Genomic DNA, 20,590 nt, shown 5'->3' with positions numbered 1-20,590 from the left:
GATTGATATTGTTATGGATATCACTGACCGAGCTACACAGTCCAGCCATTGAAAACAGTTCTGGCAGTTTAACTAGAATTACCAAAATGTTACCTCGGTGACACAGAGATAACTGGCAGTCCAAACTGGTTTGAGCCGTTTATTGATCTTTGCTAAAAAATTTAATCTTTTTAAAGCTGTTTTCTGTACTGACGCCGGTCCACCTCCATTAGATTACATGCAATGGAAACCAACTTTTTTCCCCACAGGGGTGTTTAAGTCATGGTAACCGTGGTAACCACGATTATCACTAGATGCCAACTGTACCCTACGACTCGCCGTTTTTATTTCCCAAACAATTCCTTAGCCTACCTTTTCAATTCAATGACCCACCTCCTTCATATGCGCTAACATAACGTTATTTGCACGAACATGCATAACTTTGTTCGACTGTAATGAATATTTGAAATGTCCATTTACATTAAGTACAAGTTAACCAAACATAGATGAATCTTACCTGTCCAGGAGCAAATTGGCAAAATGTTTTGTAATTCTCTTTTTTTTTTTTTTTTTTTAAACATAGTGCAAAATAACAGTTACACTAAGTATTTACACTGTATCAAGTACATCCTTACACTCTACATTATCACACAACAACAACAAAACAAAAACAAACAAGCAACCATACACAACATAGCCACACAGCAGGTTCTCTCTCTCCCCCTCTCATACAGTGGATACGGGGTGAGAATGCACTTTTTGCCACGGCAATCCTGAAGAGATTCTGTAGGCTGTCAAGCCGACTTTTTTCGAGGGTAAGGCAATGTACCCAAACAACCACCAGGTGGCAGAAAGTTTCAACCCGCATTTCAACTGCATTTAAAGCAACACTTCACCGTTTTTTCATATTAAACTATGTTATTCCCTTAACTAAGACGAGTTGATACATACCTCTCACGTTTCAATGCGTGCACTCACTGGCTTTGTTGCGCGGCGCTACGGTGATAGCACTTAGCTAGCCCAATGCATTCATTAGGATCCAAACAGAGATGAAGTTAGAAGCAACCAAACACTTCCATGTTTTCCCTATTAAAATACAGTTACACGAGTAGTCACACGACCAAGTATGGTGAGACAAAATAAAACGTAGTGCTTTTCTAAGCAGGTAAGAGGGATAACTATATTGTGTGGCGGAATAACATTGGGAGCACTAAGACTCAGCGCAGTAATATCCTCACTCAAAAGTGAAACTGAAAGTGCAAGAGTGAGGATATTACTGCGCCACACAATATAGTTATCCCTCTTAGATGCTTGTTTGTTAGGTTTATTTCTTATTTCCGAAGGTCTTTCCCCTCTAATCTCGTTATCATTTTGAGATTTCATTCGTTTGAATGGCAAGATTAAATCGTTAGAAACTGACAGCGATAGCCTACATGTTGGCCGGACCGCGCAACTGCCCTGGCCAGAAGTAAGGGGGGTGGGCAGTACCGAATCTCGTGGTATTTCAAACACTGTTCGTAGGCCTATAGGCCTACTGTAGGTAGCAGAGTGAATTGAATGAATGAATTACGTTGGAGGGAAATTTCCCTACGTCAGGGGGACGTAGAAGGAAAAGAGCACGGGGGGGGAAGGCAGTCGTCCTCAATGCCACATATGTGATGTCTGTAAGTGAACTGGTTAGACGAGTGTGGGGGAGGGGGAATGATCGCACAAGACAACTATGCTAATTGCTCTTCATGAAGCTGTTACAATGGATAGTGTGTTATGTACTGTAGGCCTAAAGTGCTGCGCCGACATCGGCCGTCTGTAGGCCTATACTGTCTTTAAGCGTCTTTGTGCGTCTCCGAATCCGATGGAGACTGAAAGTTGGTACAAAGATAAATGGGATGAAGTGGTACAAAAATAAATGCTTTAACACAAAGTCTATGCCACTGCTCAGGGTGAAAGGATGTAGCCTATAGTCTAAGGCAGCGATTCCCAAACTTTTTATTTTAACGCACCAACTTCAACATCTTCATCTAGGCCTTAAGCCACACGCTAAAAAGGCAACACGGGTAAAAAAGACCCTCGTTTAAGACACGACCACACAACAGCATATGCTCATTCCCACGCAACATTTAGAATTTATCATTCTGAACGTGAGCTAGATTGAGCACTATGAAACGTCAAGTTAGGGTAGGCCATGCTGTAGGCTATGATTTCACAGCGCAGCAGAGCGCGGGGTTAAATGTAACACACGCTTTTTATTTAGATGTAAGAATTTATCAGGGCGTGTTATTGGTCAATTGACCACATTACTAAGACGTTATCCCTAAAATGTACAGTTGAATTGGATGAGTTTTCAAGGAAATCTATAACAAAACTCATACATTTCACAGAGATGAAATAGCCTACTGATAGGCCTACTTAGTACTACGCGTATAGGAATAATAGGCTAATAATAATAATAATAATAATAATAATAATAATAAAAATGATTGTCTTGCTCTAAAATGGGATGCCAAAAATGACAAATGTAAACACCAAAAATAGAATTTCAAGCCCTTTTTTTTCCGGCATGAGCCGAACCTGCATGTTATTAGGGCGGTCTTATGTTGCCCCCTTGCGGTTGCAGTTTTAATTACAAATCCCGCACCTGCGCCATTCCCGATGTGCGGCAAAGAAGAGTGCATTCTCAACCCGTACCATCTGTAATACACAATGTCTAAGGTCAATTATTATTACAACTTATTTTCTACTGATCCCCATCTTTAATATATGTCAGGAAACTACCCCACATAGCAGAGAACTTTGACACTGAGTCTCTCACTTTAGCAAGCATTAGTTCGTAAGAGGCTGTACTTGTTATGAGCTCAATCCAGTCCTTGTCCATTTCCTTAGAATAACCTTAGCTGCATTAAGGAAGCCTGCAAGAGCTAGCCCAAACTGTGCCTTTGTGAGTCCATTTGTTGCAAATTAGCAACATTGAGGTCTGTCTTCAAATTCTTTTCCGTTTTCAACTGTCTCAATCTCCTATACAAATCCTTGTTTATTTCGGACGTATTTCGGATTCATAACGAGGTCTTTTAGGTTTCATAACAGTAGACATTTTTTAATCCGACACGTTTGTAGAGCTGGTAACTAGCAGAGCTGGAAAACAGAATGCGAAACACTACTGCCTTTGTGATTAGTAGATAGGTGTAGGGCGGCACATCAGACCAAAACACAGCATGACCACATCAACATGAGCTGAGGGCTGCAACTTCACTTTTGAATGACAATATCCTGGCCGGACTACTGTTGTCAGTGATATAAGTATTTGAAATGAGCATGATTTTTTAATGTCTAGTGACTTATCAGGGCCATTTTATGATTAATTGAAATACATTTCTTACATACGGTTCCTTTAATTTGTTTCCCACTTGAGTTTTTTCCAATGGTTTTTTTTATAGCAGTTGTCCAACTTACCTTGTGAGGTAGGGGTCTCTGGAAGATAAAAATGAGTCTGAGTGTGGTTTTGAATTGACTCAAACTCCATGAAACATCCTTACAATAACAAGAAAAACTAGAAAATGTAATTCCATGGAAGGAATTACCATTGCATGTAAATGCAAAATGGTTACTGACATCATTGTATTAGGCCTATAGGCCTAGTTAAAAAGACAACTAGGCTACACAGACGAATAGATAAATAACAATAACCCAATTACAATTCCACTGAAATTACTTGGAAAGTCACATTTAAAAAGTGATTTATGAAAATGCATCAAAATTGTGGATATACAGTGAGGAGAAAATGTATTTGATACCATGCTAAAGTTGCCTAAAAAGAGGAATATAAAATCGTCATTTGACAATTGATCTTAATGTCTTAATTTCAAAAATTGAGTAAAAATAAAACCGCTAAGTACGCCAATTTTCTTTGTGATGGAAGAATGTTTCGTAAATAAATAAATGTTCTTCCTAAATGCTAGGGGGAAGTAAGTATTTGACCCCCAATGTAACCCTATGGGAATTCAACACATAGGGTTAACATAGGGGCGGGCAGATTTTTATTTTTTAAGGCCAGCTATTTTATGGATTCAGGATATTATGCATCCTGATAAAGTTCCCTTGGCCGTTGGAATTAAGATAGCCCCACATCATTACATACCCTTTACCATAGCTAGAGATTGGCATGGTGCTTTTTCCAGTAGGCCTATTAGCCTGTTTGATGCTCATTGAGCTCAATGCAAATCAAACAGGCTAATAGGCCTACTGGAAAAAGCACCATGCCAATCTCTAGCTATGGTGAAGGGTATGTGATGATGTGGGGCTATTTTAATTTCAAAGGCCAAGGGAAATTTATCGGGATGCATAATATCCTAGATCCATGAAATAGCTGGCCTTTAAAAATAAAAATCTGCCTGCCCCTATGTTAACCCTATGTGTTAAATTCCCATAGGGTTACATAGGGGGTCAAATACTTCCTTCCCCTAGCATTTAAGGAAAACATTTATCTATTTACGATACATTCTTCAATCACAAAGAAAATTGGTGTCCTTGGCGGTTTGATTTGTACTAATTTTTTGAGTTAAGGCATTAAGATCAATTGTCAAATGATGATTTTATATTCCTGTTTTAGCAGGGTATCAAATACATGTGCTCCTCACTGTAGGCTATTTTGGAAAATAACTCTTCATTTATTAGAATTTGAAAAGACTGAAATGAAGTTGCCAACTTCAAACGAGTTGCAAGAGCTGACACTTTAGTAGTGAAACGACTGGTAGGATAGCTTAGCCTTCATATCTACACTAATGCAGGTTAAAAGTAGGCATGGAATACTCAAACAACGATGATGCAGCAACAGGTAGGATATCTAGCAAATGTAACGTTAGCTTACAGTAGGATATTTTATGTAGGCTACACATTTTACAGGATGAGCTAGTATGTTCTTCGAAGTGTGTTCAGGTGCGTGATTGTCCTAATAGGAATGTACAATAAGCTTAGGTTTTTAATTTGTGAATGATACCGAAAGCTTTAAATGATTGCCTGGCTGGCAAGTCTAACGACTAGCTTGCTACACCCTGTTCGCCTTGCAGCCTACCCCTACGTTAAACGTTAGCCTGGAGCAAGTTTGGTTGTCGTTAGCTAAATACAGTGTTTACATTGACGTTAGGTTAGATTGTCTTTAGGTTAGATTGTCTTTAGCTGTTGATAACGTTACCGAGAGCAAACCGGTTAGGCTACTGTAACGATATAAACAAATCAAGTAAGGAGCCTAACAGGAGACAAGACGACAACGTCCTGGATTACAGTGGCATGGTAGAATGTTTTCACAGCTGTAGACGTAACGTAACATTCACGTTTAGCCTTGTTTAGCGCAGCGGTGATGCCATGGCTTTGGATCAGACTCAGAGATCCTTGATTACTGACAGCTGAGCACTGACGTAACAATTAGTCTTTGCCGCCAAAGGGTCTCAATGTAAACTCTATGGGAATTTTAAACTTTTTTATCGTAAATATCTCAAAAAGTATAAAGTTAACAAATATGAAAAATAATAGAACAAATCTCCGTTTCAAGAGCTTTGTAGGAGTGCTTGAATGACGTCAAACGGTTCAGTGGTTTTAGAGCCTTTGATCGTTGATTTTGGTCGGAAGAATAATAAGAAGAAGAACAGTGATAACAGTACATTGCATTTACATGCAATGTAAAAAGACAACTTAACCAATTGCTTGGACCCTGATAATCACCGATTGCAGTTATGTTTTTATATTATTGAATTATTGTTTAACTAATACCTCTGTTACTTTCCTACTAATCATAGCGAAGGAGTGGAGCCACTGTGCCATCATTTGTGAATCGCATTCCCAGCAATGACACTCCACCCACTCTTATCAGGACCAACAAGTTCACTTCAGGATTCCAGAACATTGTGGATTCCTATGGTGTAGGGAACTACAGAGAGGTCAACCCAGGTCTGTATCAGTTTGTGTGGTATACCAATAACCACTGCCCATTGACAGGTTGACACCAGTGGCCCAAAGTTACCTTTTAATGACCATGTTAGAATTTACATATAAATCAGTTTAGCAATAAAAGCTGAAGCTGAAGCTGAAGCATAGCTTTAGCCTACTGTAAGGTTGGTAACTAGTACAATCATTCACAAGTTACATATAACCAAAGCCGTACAGACCAGCGATAGATTGTACATGAATGTTATATTCTACCTCAATTCAACAAATGCCTTCGGCTTGACCATCTTAGATTTGCTTCAAAATTTGACCACCTAAAGAGAAACCATTTAAACTAACGTAGCCAAAATATTAGCTTGATATACCTAATACATCCAGATAATTTTTTGACATGGTTACCCCCCTTCTGATTTTTGGCACATTTGCACTCTCATCTAAATTTGCAGCAAAGGTTTTCAAGCTAGAGACTTCAGATTTTCAGTGAATAATAATTGCTACCTACCATGTTAATTTTTTTCTCTGGATGTATCAGGTATATAAAGCTAAGCTAACTTTGGCTAAGTTAGTTTAAATGATTACTCTTTAGGTGGTAAAAGTTAAATCTGAGATGGTCAAGCAGAACGTTTCTCTAAGATCCATTGAATTGGAGGTGGAATGACCCATGAACTCAGACATACATTTTGGGTTCAAAACCTGAGCTTTTACTGCCATATACAGTGCCCTCCATAAGTATGGGGACACATGCTAAAGTTGACTATAAAGATGAATAATCTTTTGGAAATTGATCTTAATGCCTTAAATAAAAAATGAGGAAATATCCAACCTGATGAATGAATAATGTATAATATAATAATATCGTAAATAAATGAATAAATGTTTTCCTTAAAATACATGGGTCATAAGTATTGGAACCCCTATGTTAACCCTATGTATTTTTTTAAATGCCAGTTATTTCATGAATCCAGGACACTATGCACCCTGATAAAGTACCCTTGGCCTTTGGAATTAAAATAGCCCCATATCATCACATACCCTTCACCATATGCTGGTTAGCTGGTTTGATTGGCAGCCAGCTAATAGGTTAACTGAAATAAAACCATTTTTTTATTTGAAAAAAAAAAAGAATCTGCCTGCCTCTATGGGAGTTTTAACATATAGGGTTAACATAGGGGTTCCAATACTTATGTATTTTAAGTAGCATAAATTCATATTTATTATTTTTCTGCAGCTCCATATACCATCATCACCTTTCCTTTTCTGTTTGCTGTGATGTTTGGAGATCTGGGCCATGGCATTTTAATGGCATGCTTTGCTTTGTGGATGGTGCTGTATGAAAATGACCGTAAATTGAAACACACCAGAAATGAGGTATGTATTCATGTTGCTTGTCGGAATTTCTGTCTCATGGTCCTAATATAGCTTTGTAAAGTCATTATATGATGATTTTTTAAGAAGGTGATTTTGGAAGCCTATGCCAGAGAGATAAAGACTTTCCCATAGTTTTGACAGCAAGAGCTTTGTACACTGACATAAATAAAGGTTTGATAAATGGACTGCACAAACTGTCTATGGACTTGCGTGGCAAATGAGCCAATGTTTGAATATTCCCATATTGCCACAGATCTGGAACACCTTCTTTGAGGGCCGCTACCTTATTCTGATGATGGGACTGTTTTCGGTGTACACCGGATTTATCTACAATGATTGTTTCTCCAAGTCCCTCAACCTTTTTGGCTCTAGATGGAATGTAACAGCCATGTTCACCCATGGTAACTGGACGTGAGTTTACATTTTTAGACTCATTAGTGGTACAAAACCACCGTTAAAACCTATTTGAGGCCTTGGCTATTCCAGTGTGTAACTCCTAAGTTGCTCATATGATCTGAAACGTTTGCGTAGTATTCACCAAAAGCTTATTGAATAATAAAACATTGATTTATTGTATGCTACAGTAGCTAAAAGTGTGTAATGTGAAATATGTAAAAAGAAAAACGAAGTCTTACAAAAGTTTTCAAGTCGGTGGTGATGTGCTGTGAGTGTATTTTTACTAAATAGAGTTTTCAACATCAAGGATGTTTTTGCAGTATGTTAAAAAAACATACTACATAGAAAAATGTTGATGAATACTGTTACCACACTTTTGAACAATAGTTAGCTAACTCTGTATTTAGTTATGCACACATTATCTCCCATACTATATAGGCAAGAAACAATAAAGAAACCTGGAATGCTCAGTCTTGATCCCAGTGTCATTGGAGTCTTCAGTGGGCCCTATCCATTTGGTATTGACCCAGTGAGTACCTGTTTTATATGCAACATCTGAAAGCAGATGACCTGTTCACTAATGGTTTTTTGAAAGGTCTCTCTCTCTGGTGTTTCAGATATGGAATCTGGCATCAAATCGTCTCACTTTCCTAAACTCTTATAAGATGAAAATGTCTGTGATTCTGGGAATCATCCATATGAGCTTTGGTGTTATCCTTGGAGTCTTCAACCACCTGTAAGTGTATCTATTGGGTGTCTGGATCATGTTTAAACTTACTTACACACACCTGGGTGAATCTCACGAAGCCTGACAAATTGACATGAAATATTATCTATCTCATTGATTGATTTTTTTTGTTGCTGTTGTTGACTAAATAGAATGTGATTTTTTATTTTCTGATAAAAGTGTTCTGGTGAAGCAATAATATAACTTTATTTCAGGGGTATGGTAGCATGATCCAGAATAATTGTCATTATAGATTTTTATTATTATTATTTACACAAATAAGTACATTAAATGAACAGTCCAGTGCATCAATTTTAATCTAAATGAAAGTTTTATATATTTTTAATTCCATTTTGAATGAATTAACTCTCATTATGGAAATACCGCAGCATATTGGTAATGATAGTCCACAGTGTGAGATTCTGTGACATTATCACAAGTAAAGTATCATGATGTGAGAGAAGAGAGGACAACTGAACTTGGTTCCATTTTAAACCTTTTGTTCCAAGTGATGCATCATGAGTCTGCTTGTTAATTTAAAGGAACAGTGTAGTTTTTATGTGAAAGTGAAGTACCATTACAGTATTAAGGAACACAATAGTTTTACAATAAATGTAATATTTCCTTTTGCAAAATACCATAAATGTCAATGGTAATCATAAATATACACAACTTTGCATAATCTTCGTCAATTTATGTAAAAAGGACTTTTCGTGAAAATAAAACAAAAATAGAATAATGGATCAGGACACATTTTGATAATGGTAATTCACCATTAAATGCTATTAAATTGTGTTAAAATGTTTAAAAAAAAAAAAAAAACATCTGTACCTACTAACAGTGTTCTTTAATGTCCTAAAAAAATAATAATAGTAACAAAATATCATAGTTTCTATTAACAAAATATTGTTTTCGGAAAATAGGGCTAGGATTTATCTTTCACTGGGGTCATTCCATGTTAAGTCAGGTTGTTGCTGCAATGTCTCAAATTTTGTTCCTACCTTGTCCATATCATGAGTGTGTCCCTAAACCAAGGCCTTTTCTGTTCCAAAGCTAGGTCTTCATATTTTTCAGCCATTCATATTTTTCAGCCATTCATATTATTTTAGTTTTAGCAACTCCTGAATTATTTTGGCATTTACTATAAATTGTATTTATCCTTCTGTAAATAGCCTACCTTTGTTAAACCATTGCTTATCGTTTTGTAGTCTATAATTTGATACTGTTGAAGCTGGCCTGCGCAACACATAGTTTGTCCATATTGGGCTGCATTATGGTATACGGTCAGCGACCAATCATCTTGCAACAGTCAACAGTAAGCATCAAAGATTAGTAGCACCACACGGCCCATTGTGTAGTTCATGAAAAGAATTGCTATTTCTCAGCTCTTGGATTTACATGATGCACATGATTTACACTTGTGGTGCAAATTGATTGAGTGACAAAAGAAGAAAGAAAAGTTTGCATAATTAAATGCTTTGAATTATTTATTTATTTGATCTAACCCCCTTCTTTGACAACTGAAATATTGGTTTTACATGTTGGTTATCGGACTCTCGTTTTTGGTAATAATTGACATCGGTATCGGCCCTGCCTACACACATGCCACCTGTTTACAGATTCAACTCTGATAGTCTTAGAATTAGAGCAACCAAGAGTAAACTGTGAGTTAAAACAACCTTGGGGCTATTTATGGATAATAACAAGTTCAAACGTTCGTTGGGAAGCAAAATCACATTAGCATCAAAATGGTTTATTGAATATAGTAGCGGGCATGTGGAATAATTAATTATTTTCAAAATAGCCTTACACTATGGTGGAAGCGTGAATAGGGTCCCTGCCGACAAACTGAGTTATTGGAAACTTTGAAAGTGTACAGAGTGGTTATTTAAAGGGCTGAAGGCATTGCATTGACTTGCTTATGGTAGCATCAAATCGTCAAAGCATTGGCTGCTTCTCACTGCACAGATCAGGCTGAATACAAACATGCATCACATAGTCATTAACCACCCTAATACACACACACACACACACTAAAACAAATTCACACAAGTAATGCAACACATGACCATTGTCTTAATCTGTTTTTGTTCTCTGGTTGTGTTTTCACAGGCATTTCAGAAAAAAGTTTTGTGTGTATTTGATGTTCATCCCTGAGCTTCTCTTCTTGTTATGCGTGTTTGGATACCTAGTCTTCATGATAATTTACAAATGGCTGGCTTTCTCTGCTAAGGACTCGAAGACTGCACCCAGCATCCTCATCCATTTTATCAACATGTTCCTGATGCAGGGGGACACGATCCAGCCTTTATATTCAGGACAGGTGAGAATTCTCTGAGGCAACTTCCAAACAGTTCTTTAGTAAGACTGCGACCAATGATGTCCTCCTGATGAGTGCAAAATATTTTAATCCTACATTCAGAGTTTGTAACAATTTTCAAGCTAGAAAATCAGGGTGTAACGATGCATTGATAGGTATCCAAGCATCAACCTAAGAAGCGGTGCGGTTGCAGTGGCTGGACTCATTAACTCATGTCTCGTATAACATAACTCACGCAACTAATAACTAATGCAAACTCACGTAAACCAACTTCACAAATTATACATGTTTGCGCTGCTGCCCAACCTATCCTGATAGCAGAACATAAGAAAACGTTCCCCTGTCCCACGAAAGCTTCCCGTTGATTGACCAACCAATCAACAGTTGTTTAGTCCTCAACCTGTGTTGGTTCAGTCCCGTGTGTTTGCATCAGTTCTGGTATCTTAATGTTCATGTCTCACATAAGTGTACATTATTTAAACAGTCAATGACCCAAATGCATAATTTTAGTGGGTGACCATTACAATTTGCTTTGTATAATATGCAGCACCATGGTTCATATTATGCACCGCTACACAGTACTTCTAGTTTGTTTGTTTTTTATAGTTTCACTGTACCGTGTATCTTTCTGATGTTGGTTGTGGAACAGCTGAGACACATTTAAAATCTGGATTCTTTTTCTTGTGTTTCAGGCTGGTGTGCAAGCGTTCTTACTGGTCATTGCCTTTCTATCTGTTCCTGTCCTACTTTTTGGAAAACCATTGTATCTTTACTGGCTCCATAAAGGCAGAAACCATCTCCATATGTATCAAGTAAGTGTTAATCTGAGAGTTTGCGCGTGTTGTAAGTGTTAATTAGATATACACTACTCACAAAAAGTTAGGGATATCTGGCTTTCGGGTGAAATTTACAGAAAATGTAAATGCTAAAGTGGTACTATATCATGATAGTAGGGCATTTAAAGCAACACTGAAGAGTTTTTTGTACCTCAATATAATGTTTACAAAATCATTTCAGTGGTTCATCAACAGGGTGAACAGCACTTCTGCATTCGCAACCCTCTATCGGCTATAACCGCACTATGTACGTTTACCAGATCCGGTAGCGGATCTGTAGGTCAATTGAATGAGACATAACAAACTACATATTTGATTTGCTTGAGACAGAGGAAAAGTATGCAATGGTGATTTCCTCATCTCTAACAAGTAATTGAAACAAAGGCAAACAATTTTTTGCGAGTAGTGTATAGTTCAATATCAGATTATTGTTCTGTCACTGTTAATGTTCACCAAGTATGTGTATGAGCAGTTCATATACAGTCTTGTCTTACCTCACAGGGCTATGAACGGGTTAGACGCTGCAGCGAAGAGGAAATTAGCCTCATGCGGGCTCATGATATGGAAGAGGGCACTAACCATGATGCTCTGATGTCTAGTTCAGAAAGCCAGTCAGAAGAGGTGAGTCCTGAGTATAGCACAAAAGCTACCTGGTTTATTAACTGGGAAGCATTTTGGTGTCTGATAAGATCATGTTTTACGGTAAAGCTGTCATTCCATTTAACAGGATGTCAACATCCCTAGCATGTCAGTATGGTGAATTCATCTTCTTTTATCTTTACAATGCATGCAAATGCACTGCACTGTTCTCACTGGGCTTCGATGAAATTCTCTCTGATTATGATTATGCTTTTCATTTTAGTTATCATAATTACCATGGTGGATTACCACAGTGTGAAAAACGTTTGATAAATTATTTTCAACATTATCCTAGTCTCCTATAGCAGGCACAGCATGCAATGTGGGCTTGTTGTGTGTTTGAAATCATTTGCCACTGTTGCACTTATTTGACTGCATTGACATAAACCTGCCAGATGTTTGGATCTGCATTGAATTTTCACAGGCTAATACTTTCACTCAAATGTTCACCCTTGTTTAATCCACCTAATCCGGCATACACTGTTGATCATTTATGTAATAGCCATGTAATCCATTGATTTCAACAATGTAACTGTATTCTAAATAATAACTATTTAAATTGTAACTGTAATAGAATACAGTGACTCATAATTTGTATTCTGTTTACGTAAAGCTGGTACATGTATTACGTTAGTCCCCAACACTGTATCTCATGATTGGGAAATGTTTCTAACACTAGCATGGTGACAGGTGATACCTCCTGCTGTTAATTCAATTATTAGATAGACAGATAGATAGATAGATAGATAGATACTTTTTTATCCCCAAGGGGAAATTCAAGAATTAGGGAATCTTTTATTTATTGGATAACATTACTTTGCAGAAACAGTAACAGTATTTTGCAGCAGTATTCTGTTTATTATTCTTTTTTATATAAGAATTATAGAATTAGAAGAATTAGAATTTTTGTAATTCTTGTGCATTCCCCCCTTACTGTACCAGAAATGAACCAAACCGTGACTTCCAAAGTGTGCTGTTGCAACCCTGGTATGTGTGTAATTTCACTCTGCTTTTGGACTTTGTGTCTTCTACAGATTGACTTTGCTGACGAGTTCTTGCATCAAGCCATTCATACCATAGAGTACTGCCTCAGCTGCATCTCCAACACGGCATCCTACCTAAGACTGTGGGCCCTTAGTTTGGCACATGCACGTAAGAAACCTGAAACACATCATTTTATACTCAGTCCCCTTAATCTTCAAGACTTCTAAATAGCCTAACCTCCAAAAATGGTTCACTCCCCAATCACTGACTACGGTTACATGCACAGCGAATTCAGAATTAATTCAATATTCCGGTTAAAACAAGATCAGGAATAATCTGTTTATATGTGTGGAAGAGTATTGTGTTCCCGGGATATACTCATATACATAGGGATCGCTTTATTTCGGTAAGATGACCAGCGTAGCTGAGGTAGGTACTTGCCTTGTTTTGGTTGCATCATGAAGTCATTTGCGTCATGAAGTCAAGTTGTCTGGATATGCGCACATGCGAAAACCCATTCCGGTAATGAGCACTTTCCGATTACGGTGTATACATGACCACGAATTCCGTTTAATTCAGGAATAAACCAGGGAGTTAATTTGTTTTTTTATAAACCGGAATACGGCCAAATTCGGAATGAATGAAGAGTTTACATGACTCGCGCGCAAACCGAATATTGCTAATTTTTAGTTTAAAACATACTCCCTGCATGTAAAGGTAGTCATTGTCTATTTGTAGGTAACCCTTAATGACATAGGAATTCATTTAAAGTTCTTGTGTTTGTGGAATTATTGAAATGCAATGCACCTGCTACAATTTTTTTTTCATTGATTTGACAGTCAAGAACAATCATCAAGACATTAACCATTTTTAATCTTTTGGCTATAAACGGTATTATAGCCTAATTGGTCTGCAAGAGTTCAATTTAATCAAATCTACTGGCCTGTAGTGTGTCACTGAACAGGTTACTAAATCTGCCTGAACCCTTATTGAGAGTAGGCTATGTGTTTCATTAAAGAGCATAACTAACTAATACCAACATCTATAGATTAAAGCCCCCCTTGGCAGGATTAGCTATATTTCCCCCTCTGCTGGAGAAAGTGTGCATGCTATTTGTTATTAACTGTGGAAAAAAGTAACAATAAAGCACATGGATTTGTTTACAAGCTAGTGAAACGGTTAGCATAAGTTCAGCAGAACAATGTGGATTTTGCAAGGTAAGAAACACGATTTAAAACAAGTTTCCTGTTTCTCACTTCTCTTAACAGGACTATAAATTCCAATGTTGCAAGGTTGGTTTTAAACCTGGAGACGCTAGACTAGAGGGAGCGGGGAAAAGTCACCATTTTTTTACTGGAACGGACAATTTAATCACCCAAATGATTTCGAAACGGGTTTATTAAGTTGAAATAGTTGCCAAGTTCCCCTTTAAGTAAGGGATAATGGATGACATGGCGTTCTGTTCACAGAAATAAATGCACGGTTAAGGTGGTAAAACGGTCCCAGCACACAGCGAAATTAAGTGTGATACGGCCAACACATTACAGCTACTTCATAGGTGTGCAAATAACATACTGTCACTACACCTTCAAAAGAACACAGGACAATGGGAAATTCAACCAACTACTGTATATACAGTACCTACAGTATAACTATATATCAAGAGCAGGATAGGCGACTACCCTACTCAAGGGTTACATGGGGAATGAACCTGAATCCAGCGAGGACGACTGAATTTAAATGTCGTAGTTGTACGATTTTCCGTAAATGTGTCATTCCGTATCAATTCGTCTTAATTAAGGGAATAACATAGTTTAATATGAAAAAACGTTGAAGTGTTCCTTTAACAATCTTGGAAGTTGGAGATAAATAAAGGTAATGAAAAGACAGGTTGATGGAACAGTCTTTTACTTTACAACAGCTTAACTAAGATGTACTGTAAAGTTTGCCTGGTACAGAACAGGCTTCTAGTTCAGTAGAATAATTTACCATGAGTTTACTGTAAATGACTGAGTTTGGATTCCTGTAAGACACTAGCCTGGCAAGCCAAACTACACAGAAATGTATAGTCTGGGGTCGGACCATTCACAGAGTTGAAGCCTGTGGGTGGGATGAACAGTTGTTTTTCAAACTGCCTCTGCACGTAATAGGCCAGCATTTGTGACCAATCGTAGCCTATCGGCAAAACGGCAAATACATCCTTCTTTAAAACGAATGACTTGAGTGCTTCTTTCTGCTCAAACTTCAAAGAAAAGCCAAGTCTAACTCTTCCCAAGCCGATTCAAATGAACACGCTTCGTTAGCCTCATCCATCTTTTGTTTTTGTCTATTGTTGTGCGATACGGTCTCAAACCCAACTCGTCGAACGAGGACGCATGGTCCAGACCCCTGGCGTCAATATCGGAAGCCGAAGGTGAGCTAAGGTGGCCTCAAGGACTCCGTACACAGAGCGTTCTGATTGGCCTAGCGCAGGCTTGGCCTCAACGGTGCGACCCTAGACCATCCCGCTAGGCAAAAATATTTTTGCCCGCTAGGGTGCGTCTAGTTTTCTAGGCTAGTAAGACACAGTGATGGAATGGAATTCTCATTTAAATAAGTGACCGTACTGACTGGAATACAGTAGTTTTGTCACACTGCCTAGTATGTGATTTATTAATGATACTGATAGGGCTCGTGGATGTTTTGGAGAGATTTTCATTTTCGGTTTGAACTAATTGTGAACTCATTCAAGTCACTTGAATTTGTATCAGTAGACTTCAACCTAATCTAAAGAATACCTTGATAGGATTAAAATGGTTGAATATAGTGTTTTCTGTCAAACATCCCAATTTAAACACCTGATAGTCTTCTTGGGCCAATTTGCACACTAAGGTTTGTGATTATTATTTGGGTGACAAATGACCCTAACACATCTCTTTCCTCTTTCAGAGCTGTCGGAGGTGCTGTGGTCAATGGTGATGCGCGTAGGACTACGGGTAGACACCAGAGTGGGTGTTGTTTTTCTGGTGCCAGTTTTCGGTCTGTTCGCAGTGCTCACCGTGTCCATTCTGCTGGTAATGGAGGGATTGTCTGCATTCTTGCATGCTCTGAGGCTGCACTGGTTAGTGTTATTTATTTTTAAAAGAAAGATAACAGATCAATACTCAATGTCTCTCAGTAATACCTAAACAATTGCACAGTAAAGGAGTGCATCTGCACATTGTTGACTAATATAACTTGTTAGAATGAGAGCACTCTGCAGTTGGAGTGTTTCATAAATAGTTACCTAAAATAAAAAATTATATTTCTTTCATGGACATGTTAAAGAACATGTTAAACAGTATAGCTGCAAATTGCAATGATGGCTTTTGTGACTTGTGATATTTTGTCATCCAACAATGCCCTCTCATGTGCTGTGTGTCAAATGTGCGCATCTGATGTGTGTACTTAATTAGAAAGTCATCATACCCTTTTGAAATAGTTACTTTTTTGTCTTACAGCCTGAAATCAAAACTTTTTCCAGTTTTATTTAATGAGGAAATATCCAACCTTTAAGGGCATCAATTTTCTTTATGAATAAATAATGTATCGTAAATAAATAAATGTTTTCCTTAATACAGGGGTCATGTATTGGAATGCCTATTTTAACCCTACAGTATGTGTTAAAATTCCCACAGAGGCAGGCAGAGTTTTATTTATTTATTTTTTAATGTCAGTTATTTCATGGATCCAGGACACTATGCACCCTGATGAAGTCCCCTTGGCCTTTGGAATTAAAATAACCCTACAGCATGACTTGGTTTGAATTGCATTAAGCTCCATGAGAATGAAACCAGCTAATAGGGTAACAGAAATAAAACCATGCCAATCTCTAGGTATGGCAAAGATGTGGGGATATTTTAAAGTTTTATCATCATTTTTTTCAAGCTAAGATTGTTTGCTCACACAGGGTATGAAATGGCATCACAGTCCCGTAATTTTGTCTGTGTACTGTTAGTCTGAAAGAGAAGCATCAAGAAAATGGTTCCCTCATTTAAAACAAGATTAGCCATGAAAGCTTGCTATATCTTACATTGGAACTGTTTTTAAAGTGTTTATTATTGGTCTGTGGTAATGTGTGTGTCACTTTGAATTTCTGTTTGTTTTTAAGGGTGGAATTTCAAAACAAGTTCTACAGTGGGACAGGCACGAAGTTCAACCCCTTTACTTTTTCCGTCTTCCACAACAGTATCAACAGTGAAAGCCTTCTCTAAATAGGAGCCAGTAGGATACCAACTTTCCTTTTTTTCCTTTTTTTCTTGTACTACCACTGCTGACTTAAAATAAATGTTAAGATGTATTTTATCACAGATATCCTTGTACAAATTCAGCTAAATGAGTCTATTGTTTCATTCCTAGTGTTTTGTCACCAGTTTATTGGATATCAACTTGTTATTGTAATAAACATTGTGTATATAAGCACTTCTTTAAAAAAAAAAAAAAAAAAAAAAAAAAAAAAACTTGCTCATAGGCTCTACTATGAAGTAATTGCAAAGAATTCTCTCTCTGTGCACTGAAGGTTGACTTGGTATATTTTCTATCTGTGATTTTAAATGGTATGTGGAATCTAGACTATTTTTGTGCCAAATTGTGCAATGCATTTTATTTCAGATTAAATGTATGGTTAAAACACAATGTTGTGCTTTGTTATGTAATACACCACTTATGGGGCTTTGCCATTGCATGGTATCAGCTCGACTCCACTTGATTTTGATAACGGGTGTTCGTTTTCCACTGCAACGAAGTACCCCCATAATGTAGTCAATTACCGTAGCAACGCTGAGGAAAATATCTGTAACATCATTCAAAGTCACCTTTTGGTATCACCTCAGCTTGCCTGGAACCTCCATGGAGGTGATGCCAAAAATAGTACCAGGTACTAGTTTTTGCTAATGGAAAACCCAAAAAGGCGAGTGAAGATGAACTGATACCATGCAGTGGAAAAAACATAATATGTGATAAGCAAGATCCCCAGTGTTTTCAGCACCACTGAAAAATCAGCCACAATCTGTCAACAACAATTAGTCCTACAACCACATTGTAAAGCACAACAGCCAACGTCATTGTTGAAATTGTTTACTGGAAGTTGTGACTAGGTTAAGTGCATCAAATCCATTAGCTACATAAAGGTTACATTTCAGGCTATTATAAAACTGAAGACAAGCCTGCAGCAGCCCATAAGTTCTGAAGTAGTATAGGCATAGGTTTGGCTAACTTTACGGGTAGAGGTTAGCAACATCCGATCTGTCGGATAACCAAAAATTCAGTTTACAGTGCCCCAGTAAAACCTTTAGTCCAGGTTTAACTAGCCTACATTTCTTGCAGAGTAGCCTACTCATCACAGCAATAGCCTATCACATGAACGAATGAAATCTAAGCTTTCCAATGGAATAAGCGGCAAGTCGCTGTGATAGATGGGTTGCAAGAATATTAACATTGAACTTGAACATGAAATGTAATCATATTTGCATTCTGCACACAGCTGTGTGCACTCATTGCTCTCTCTGGAATACCTCAATTGTACAATAAACTTATATCAGTACAAACTTTTTTGTAAATTGCTTAGCCATGGAGAATGGCCAGATTCCAAGCAATCCCACTGACACAGATATGAATCAACTGTATACTGTATATAAATCTTCACAAGCCTATTTGCCTTATTCGCGTGGCGGCAACTGTAAACCAAAACGAGGTTACAGGATACACAAACCAATAGGATTGGTGTATTCTATACATTCGTCAGTATGTGGCGAAAACACATTAATGATAGTCAGTGTACCCCTCAGCCTCCGTTTGGTTTATAAAATGGCTGCCGCCTAACTAGGATCATTATCACTGCGGTCCTTCTCAACCTCTCTCCTCGATGCTCAGTCCTCCAGACTCGTTCCCACTGATCTACAAAGAACACTGGATAGACTATCCCATTGTTGCCACCCCATTATTCTTTATCTAGATCAGTGGGAACGAGGACCAAGGAAGGAAGGGAGGATGGATAAAAAGATGAATGAGAGGCCCTATGTAATAAACTCTGAACAAAGATGGTGGAGGCGGAGCCAAGATACTTCAAAAGCCACTTCCTGGAACCCGAATTGCAAGAGGGGGTGTAGAACCTGATAATGTAATAAATCCCCGATAATGTAATAAAGAAATGGCACTTGAGAAATGTAATACAACCTGATAAGGTAATAACTTCCCGATAACGTAATAACGCTCATTTCCCAATAATGTAATACACTTTTTCCCAATAATGTAATAACGTATTGCATTAATGGGAGGTTATTACATTATCAGGTTAGCCTTCATTTCGCAGGTCCTGATAATGTAATAATCCCCCAATATTGTAATAATTTAACAGCAGACCACCCATTTCTCGGATTCAAGTGGTGATGGTTTGTTAGCAACGCAAGCTCGAGAGCTCTAGCGCCGCCAACAGGTCTGAGTTGGACTTGCATGAATGTTCATTAACTTTTGACCTGTTCATTCATTTTTAACAAACAATGTATCACTGGAACTCTTGGGCCAAGCCGAATTCAACACACGTTTAATGTCTTTTTCAGCCATATTGGATTTTCTGCTATCTTTGATTTGATCCATAACCTTTAAAAGGTTTCTCTTGTCACAAATGTTTGTAATCTTCTCGAAACATCGTTCAGATGATCTTCAGACCATGACACACAAATGCATTCACATCTTGAAATTCAAGGGCGTTTGGCCGTGACAGCCAATCAAACAAGACGTAGAGATCACGAAACAGGAAGTAAGCCAATTTCTCAGCAACCCTTTAACATGTTTATTATGACCGCCGCTAGCATAGCTAGCGAAGCGGTCATATAGTCGTTGTCAAAGTTTTTTGTTTTTTTTCCCCATCATATTTTTGGTCAACGATTCCCGGGACACCGTAACACCAAGGCACATGAAACTTGGTGGGCATGTAGCCCCAGTAGACTTTTACGGAAAAAAATGGTTTTGTTCCTGGGGGTCACTCCCCTCGGCGCATACATAACTACCTGAACCGTGGCACCGAGGATGACAAAATGTTTATGGTATGTTGGTCTCGAGCCTGCATCAAATTAGCTTATAACCAGTCATTTGTGATTTGCACCCCCATGGTAAAAATTGAAAATGCACTGTAATATTGCTTTAATTGCCCCTATCTTCAGATGAGATGTTATGAAGTGCACCAAATGTATGATTAACCTGACATCTAGAGCTCTCCAGCTAGAGTTGTCTACACAGTATCACCACTTGAGCCCCAGTTACGGGTGGTCTGCTGTTAATTTATTACAATATTGGGGAGTTATTACATTATCAGGACCTGCGAAATGAAGGCTAACCTGATCATGAAATAACCTCCTGTTAATGCAATACGTTATTACATTATCAGTAAAA

At 37.9% G+C, this 20,590-nt stretch overlaps 1 protein-coding gene across 4 annotated transcripts in view; it reads left to right on the top strand.

Annotated features, from left to right (window-relative positions):
- The window catches only part of atp6v0a2b (ATPase H+ transporting V0 subunit a2b), a 28,311-nt gene extending 10,475 nt beyond the window's left edge, over positions 1–17,836 (top strand). For 3 of the 4 annotated variants that reach the window (XM_062543748.1, XM_062543750.1, XM_062543751.1), the window contains 11 exons: positions 5,766–5,916; positions 7,142–7,281; positions 7,535–7,692; positions 8,116–8,206; positions 8,295–8,413; positions 10,517–10,727; positions 11,417–11,536; positions 12,062–12,181; positions 13,234–13,351; positions 16,112–16,283; positions 17,313–17,836. In XM_062543748.1, the coding sequence (XP_062399732.1) occupies positions 5,766–5,916; positions 7,142–7,281; positions 7,535–7,692; positions 8,116–8,206; positions 8,295–8,413; positions 10,517–10,727; positions 11,417–11,536; positions 12,062–12,181; positions 13,234–13,351; positions 16,112–16,283; positions 17,313–17,415 (1,503 nt within the window). In that variant the 3' untranslated portion in view covers positions 17,416–17,836. The remainder of the gene's footprint in view (positions 1–5,765; positions 5,917–7,141; positions 7,282–7,534; positions 7,693–8,115; positions 8,207–8,294; positions 8,414–10,516; positions 10,728–11,416; positions 11,537–12,061; positions 12,182–13,233; positions 13,352–16,111; positions 16,284–17,312) is intronic. The other variant, XM_062543749.1, reaches the window with a different exon arrangement.
- Positions 17,837–20,590: the final 2,754 nt, after the last annotated feature.

The sequence above is a fragment of the Sardina pilchardus genome, chromosome 8 (genome assembly GCF_963854185.1).
Source record: "Sardina pilchardus chromosome 8, fSarPil1.1, whole genome shotgun sequence".
In the NCBI taxonomy this organism is placed as follows: Eukaryota; Metazoa; Chordata; class Actinopteri; order Clupeiformes; family Clupeidae; genus Sardina; species Sardina pilchardus.
Note: the sequence above shows the minus strand (reverse complement) of the source record. Positions and strands in the feature narration are given on the sequence as shown.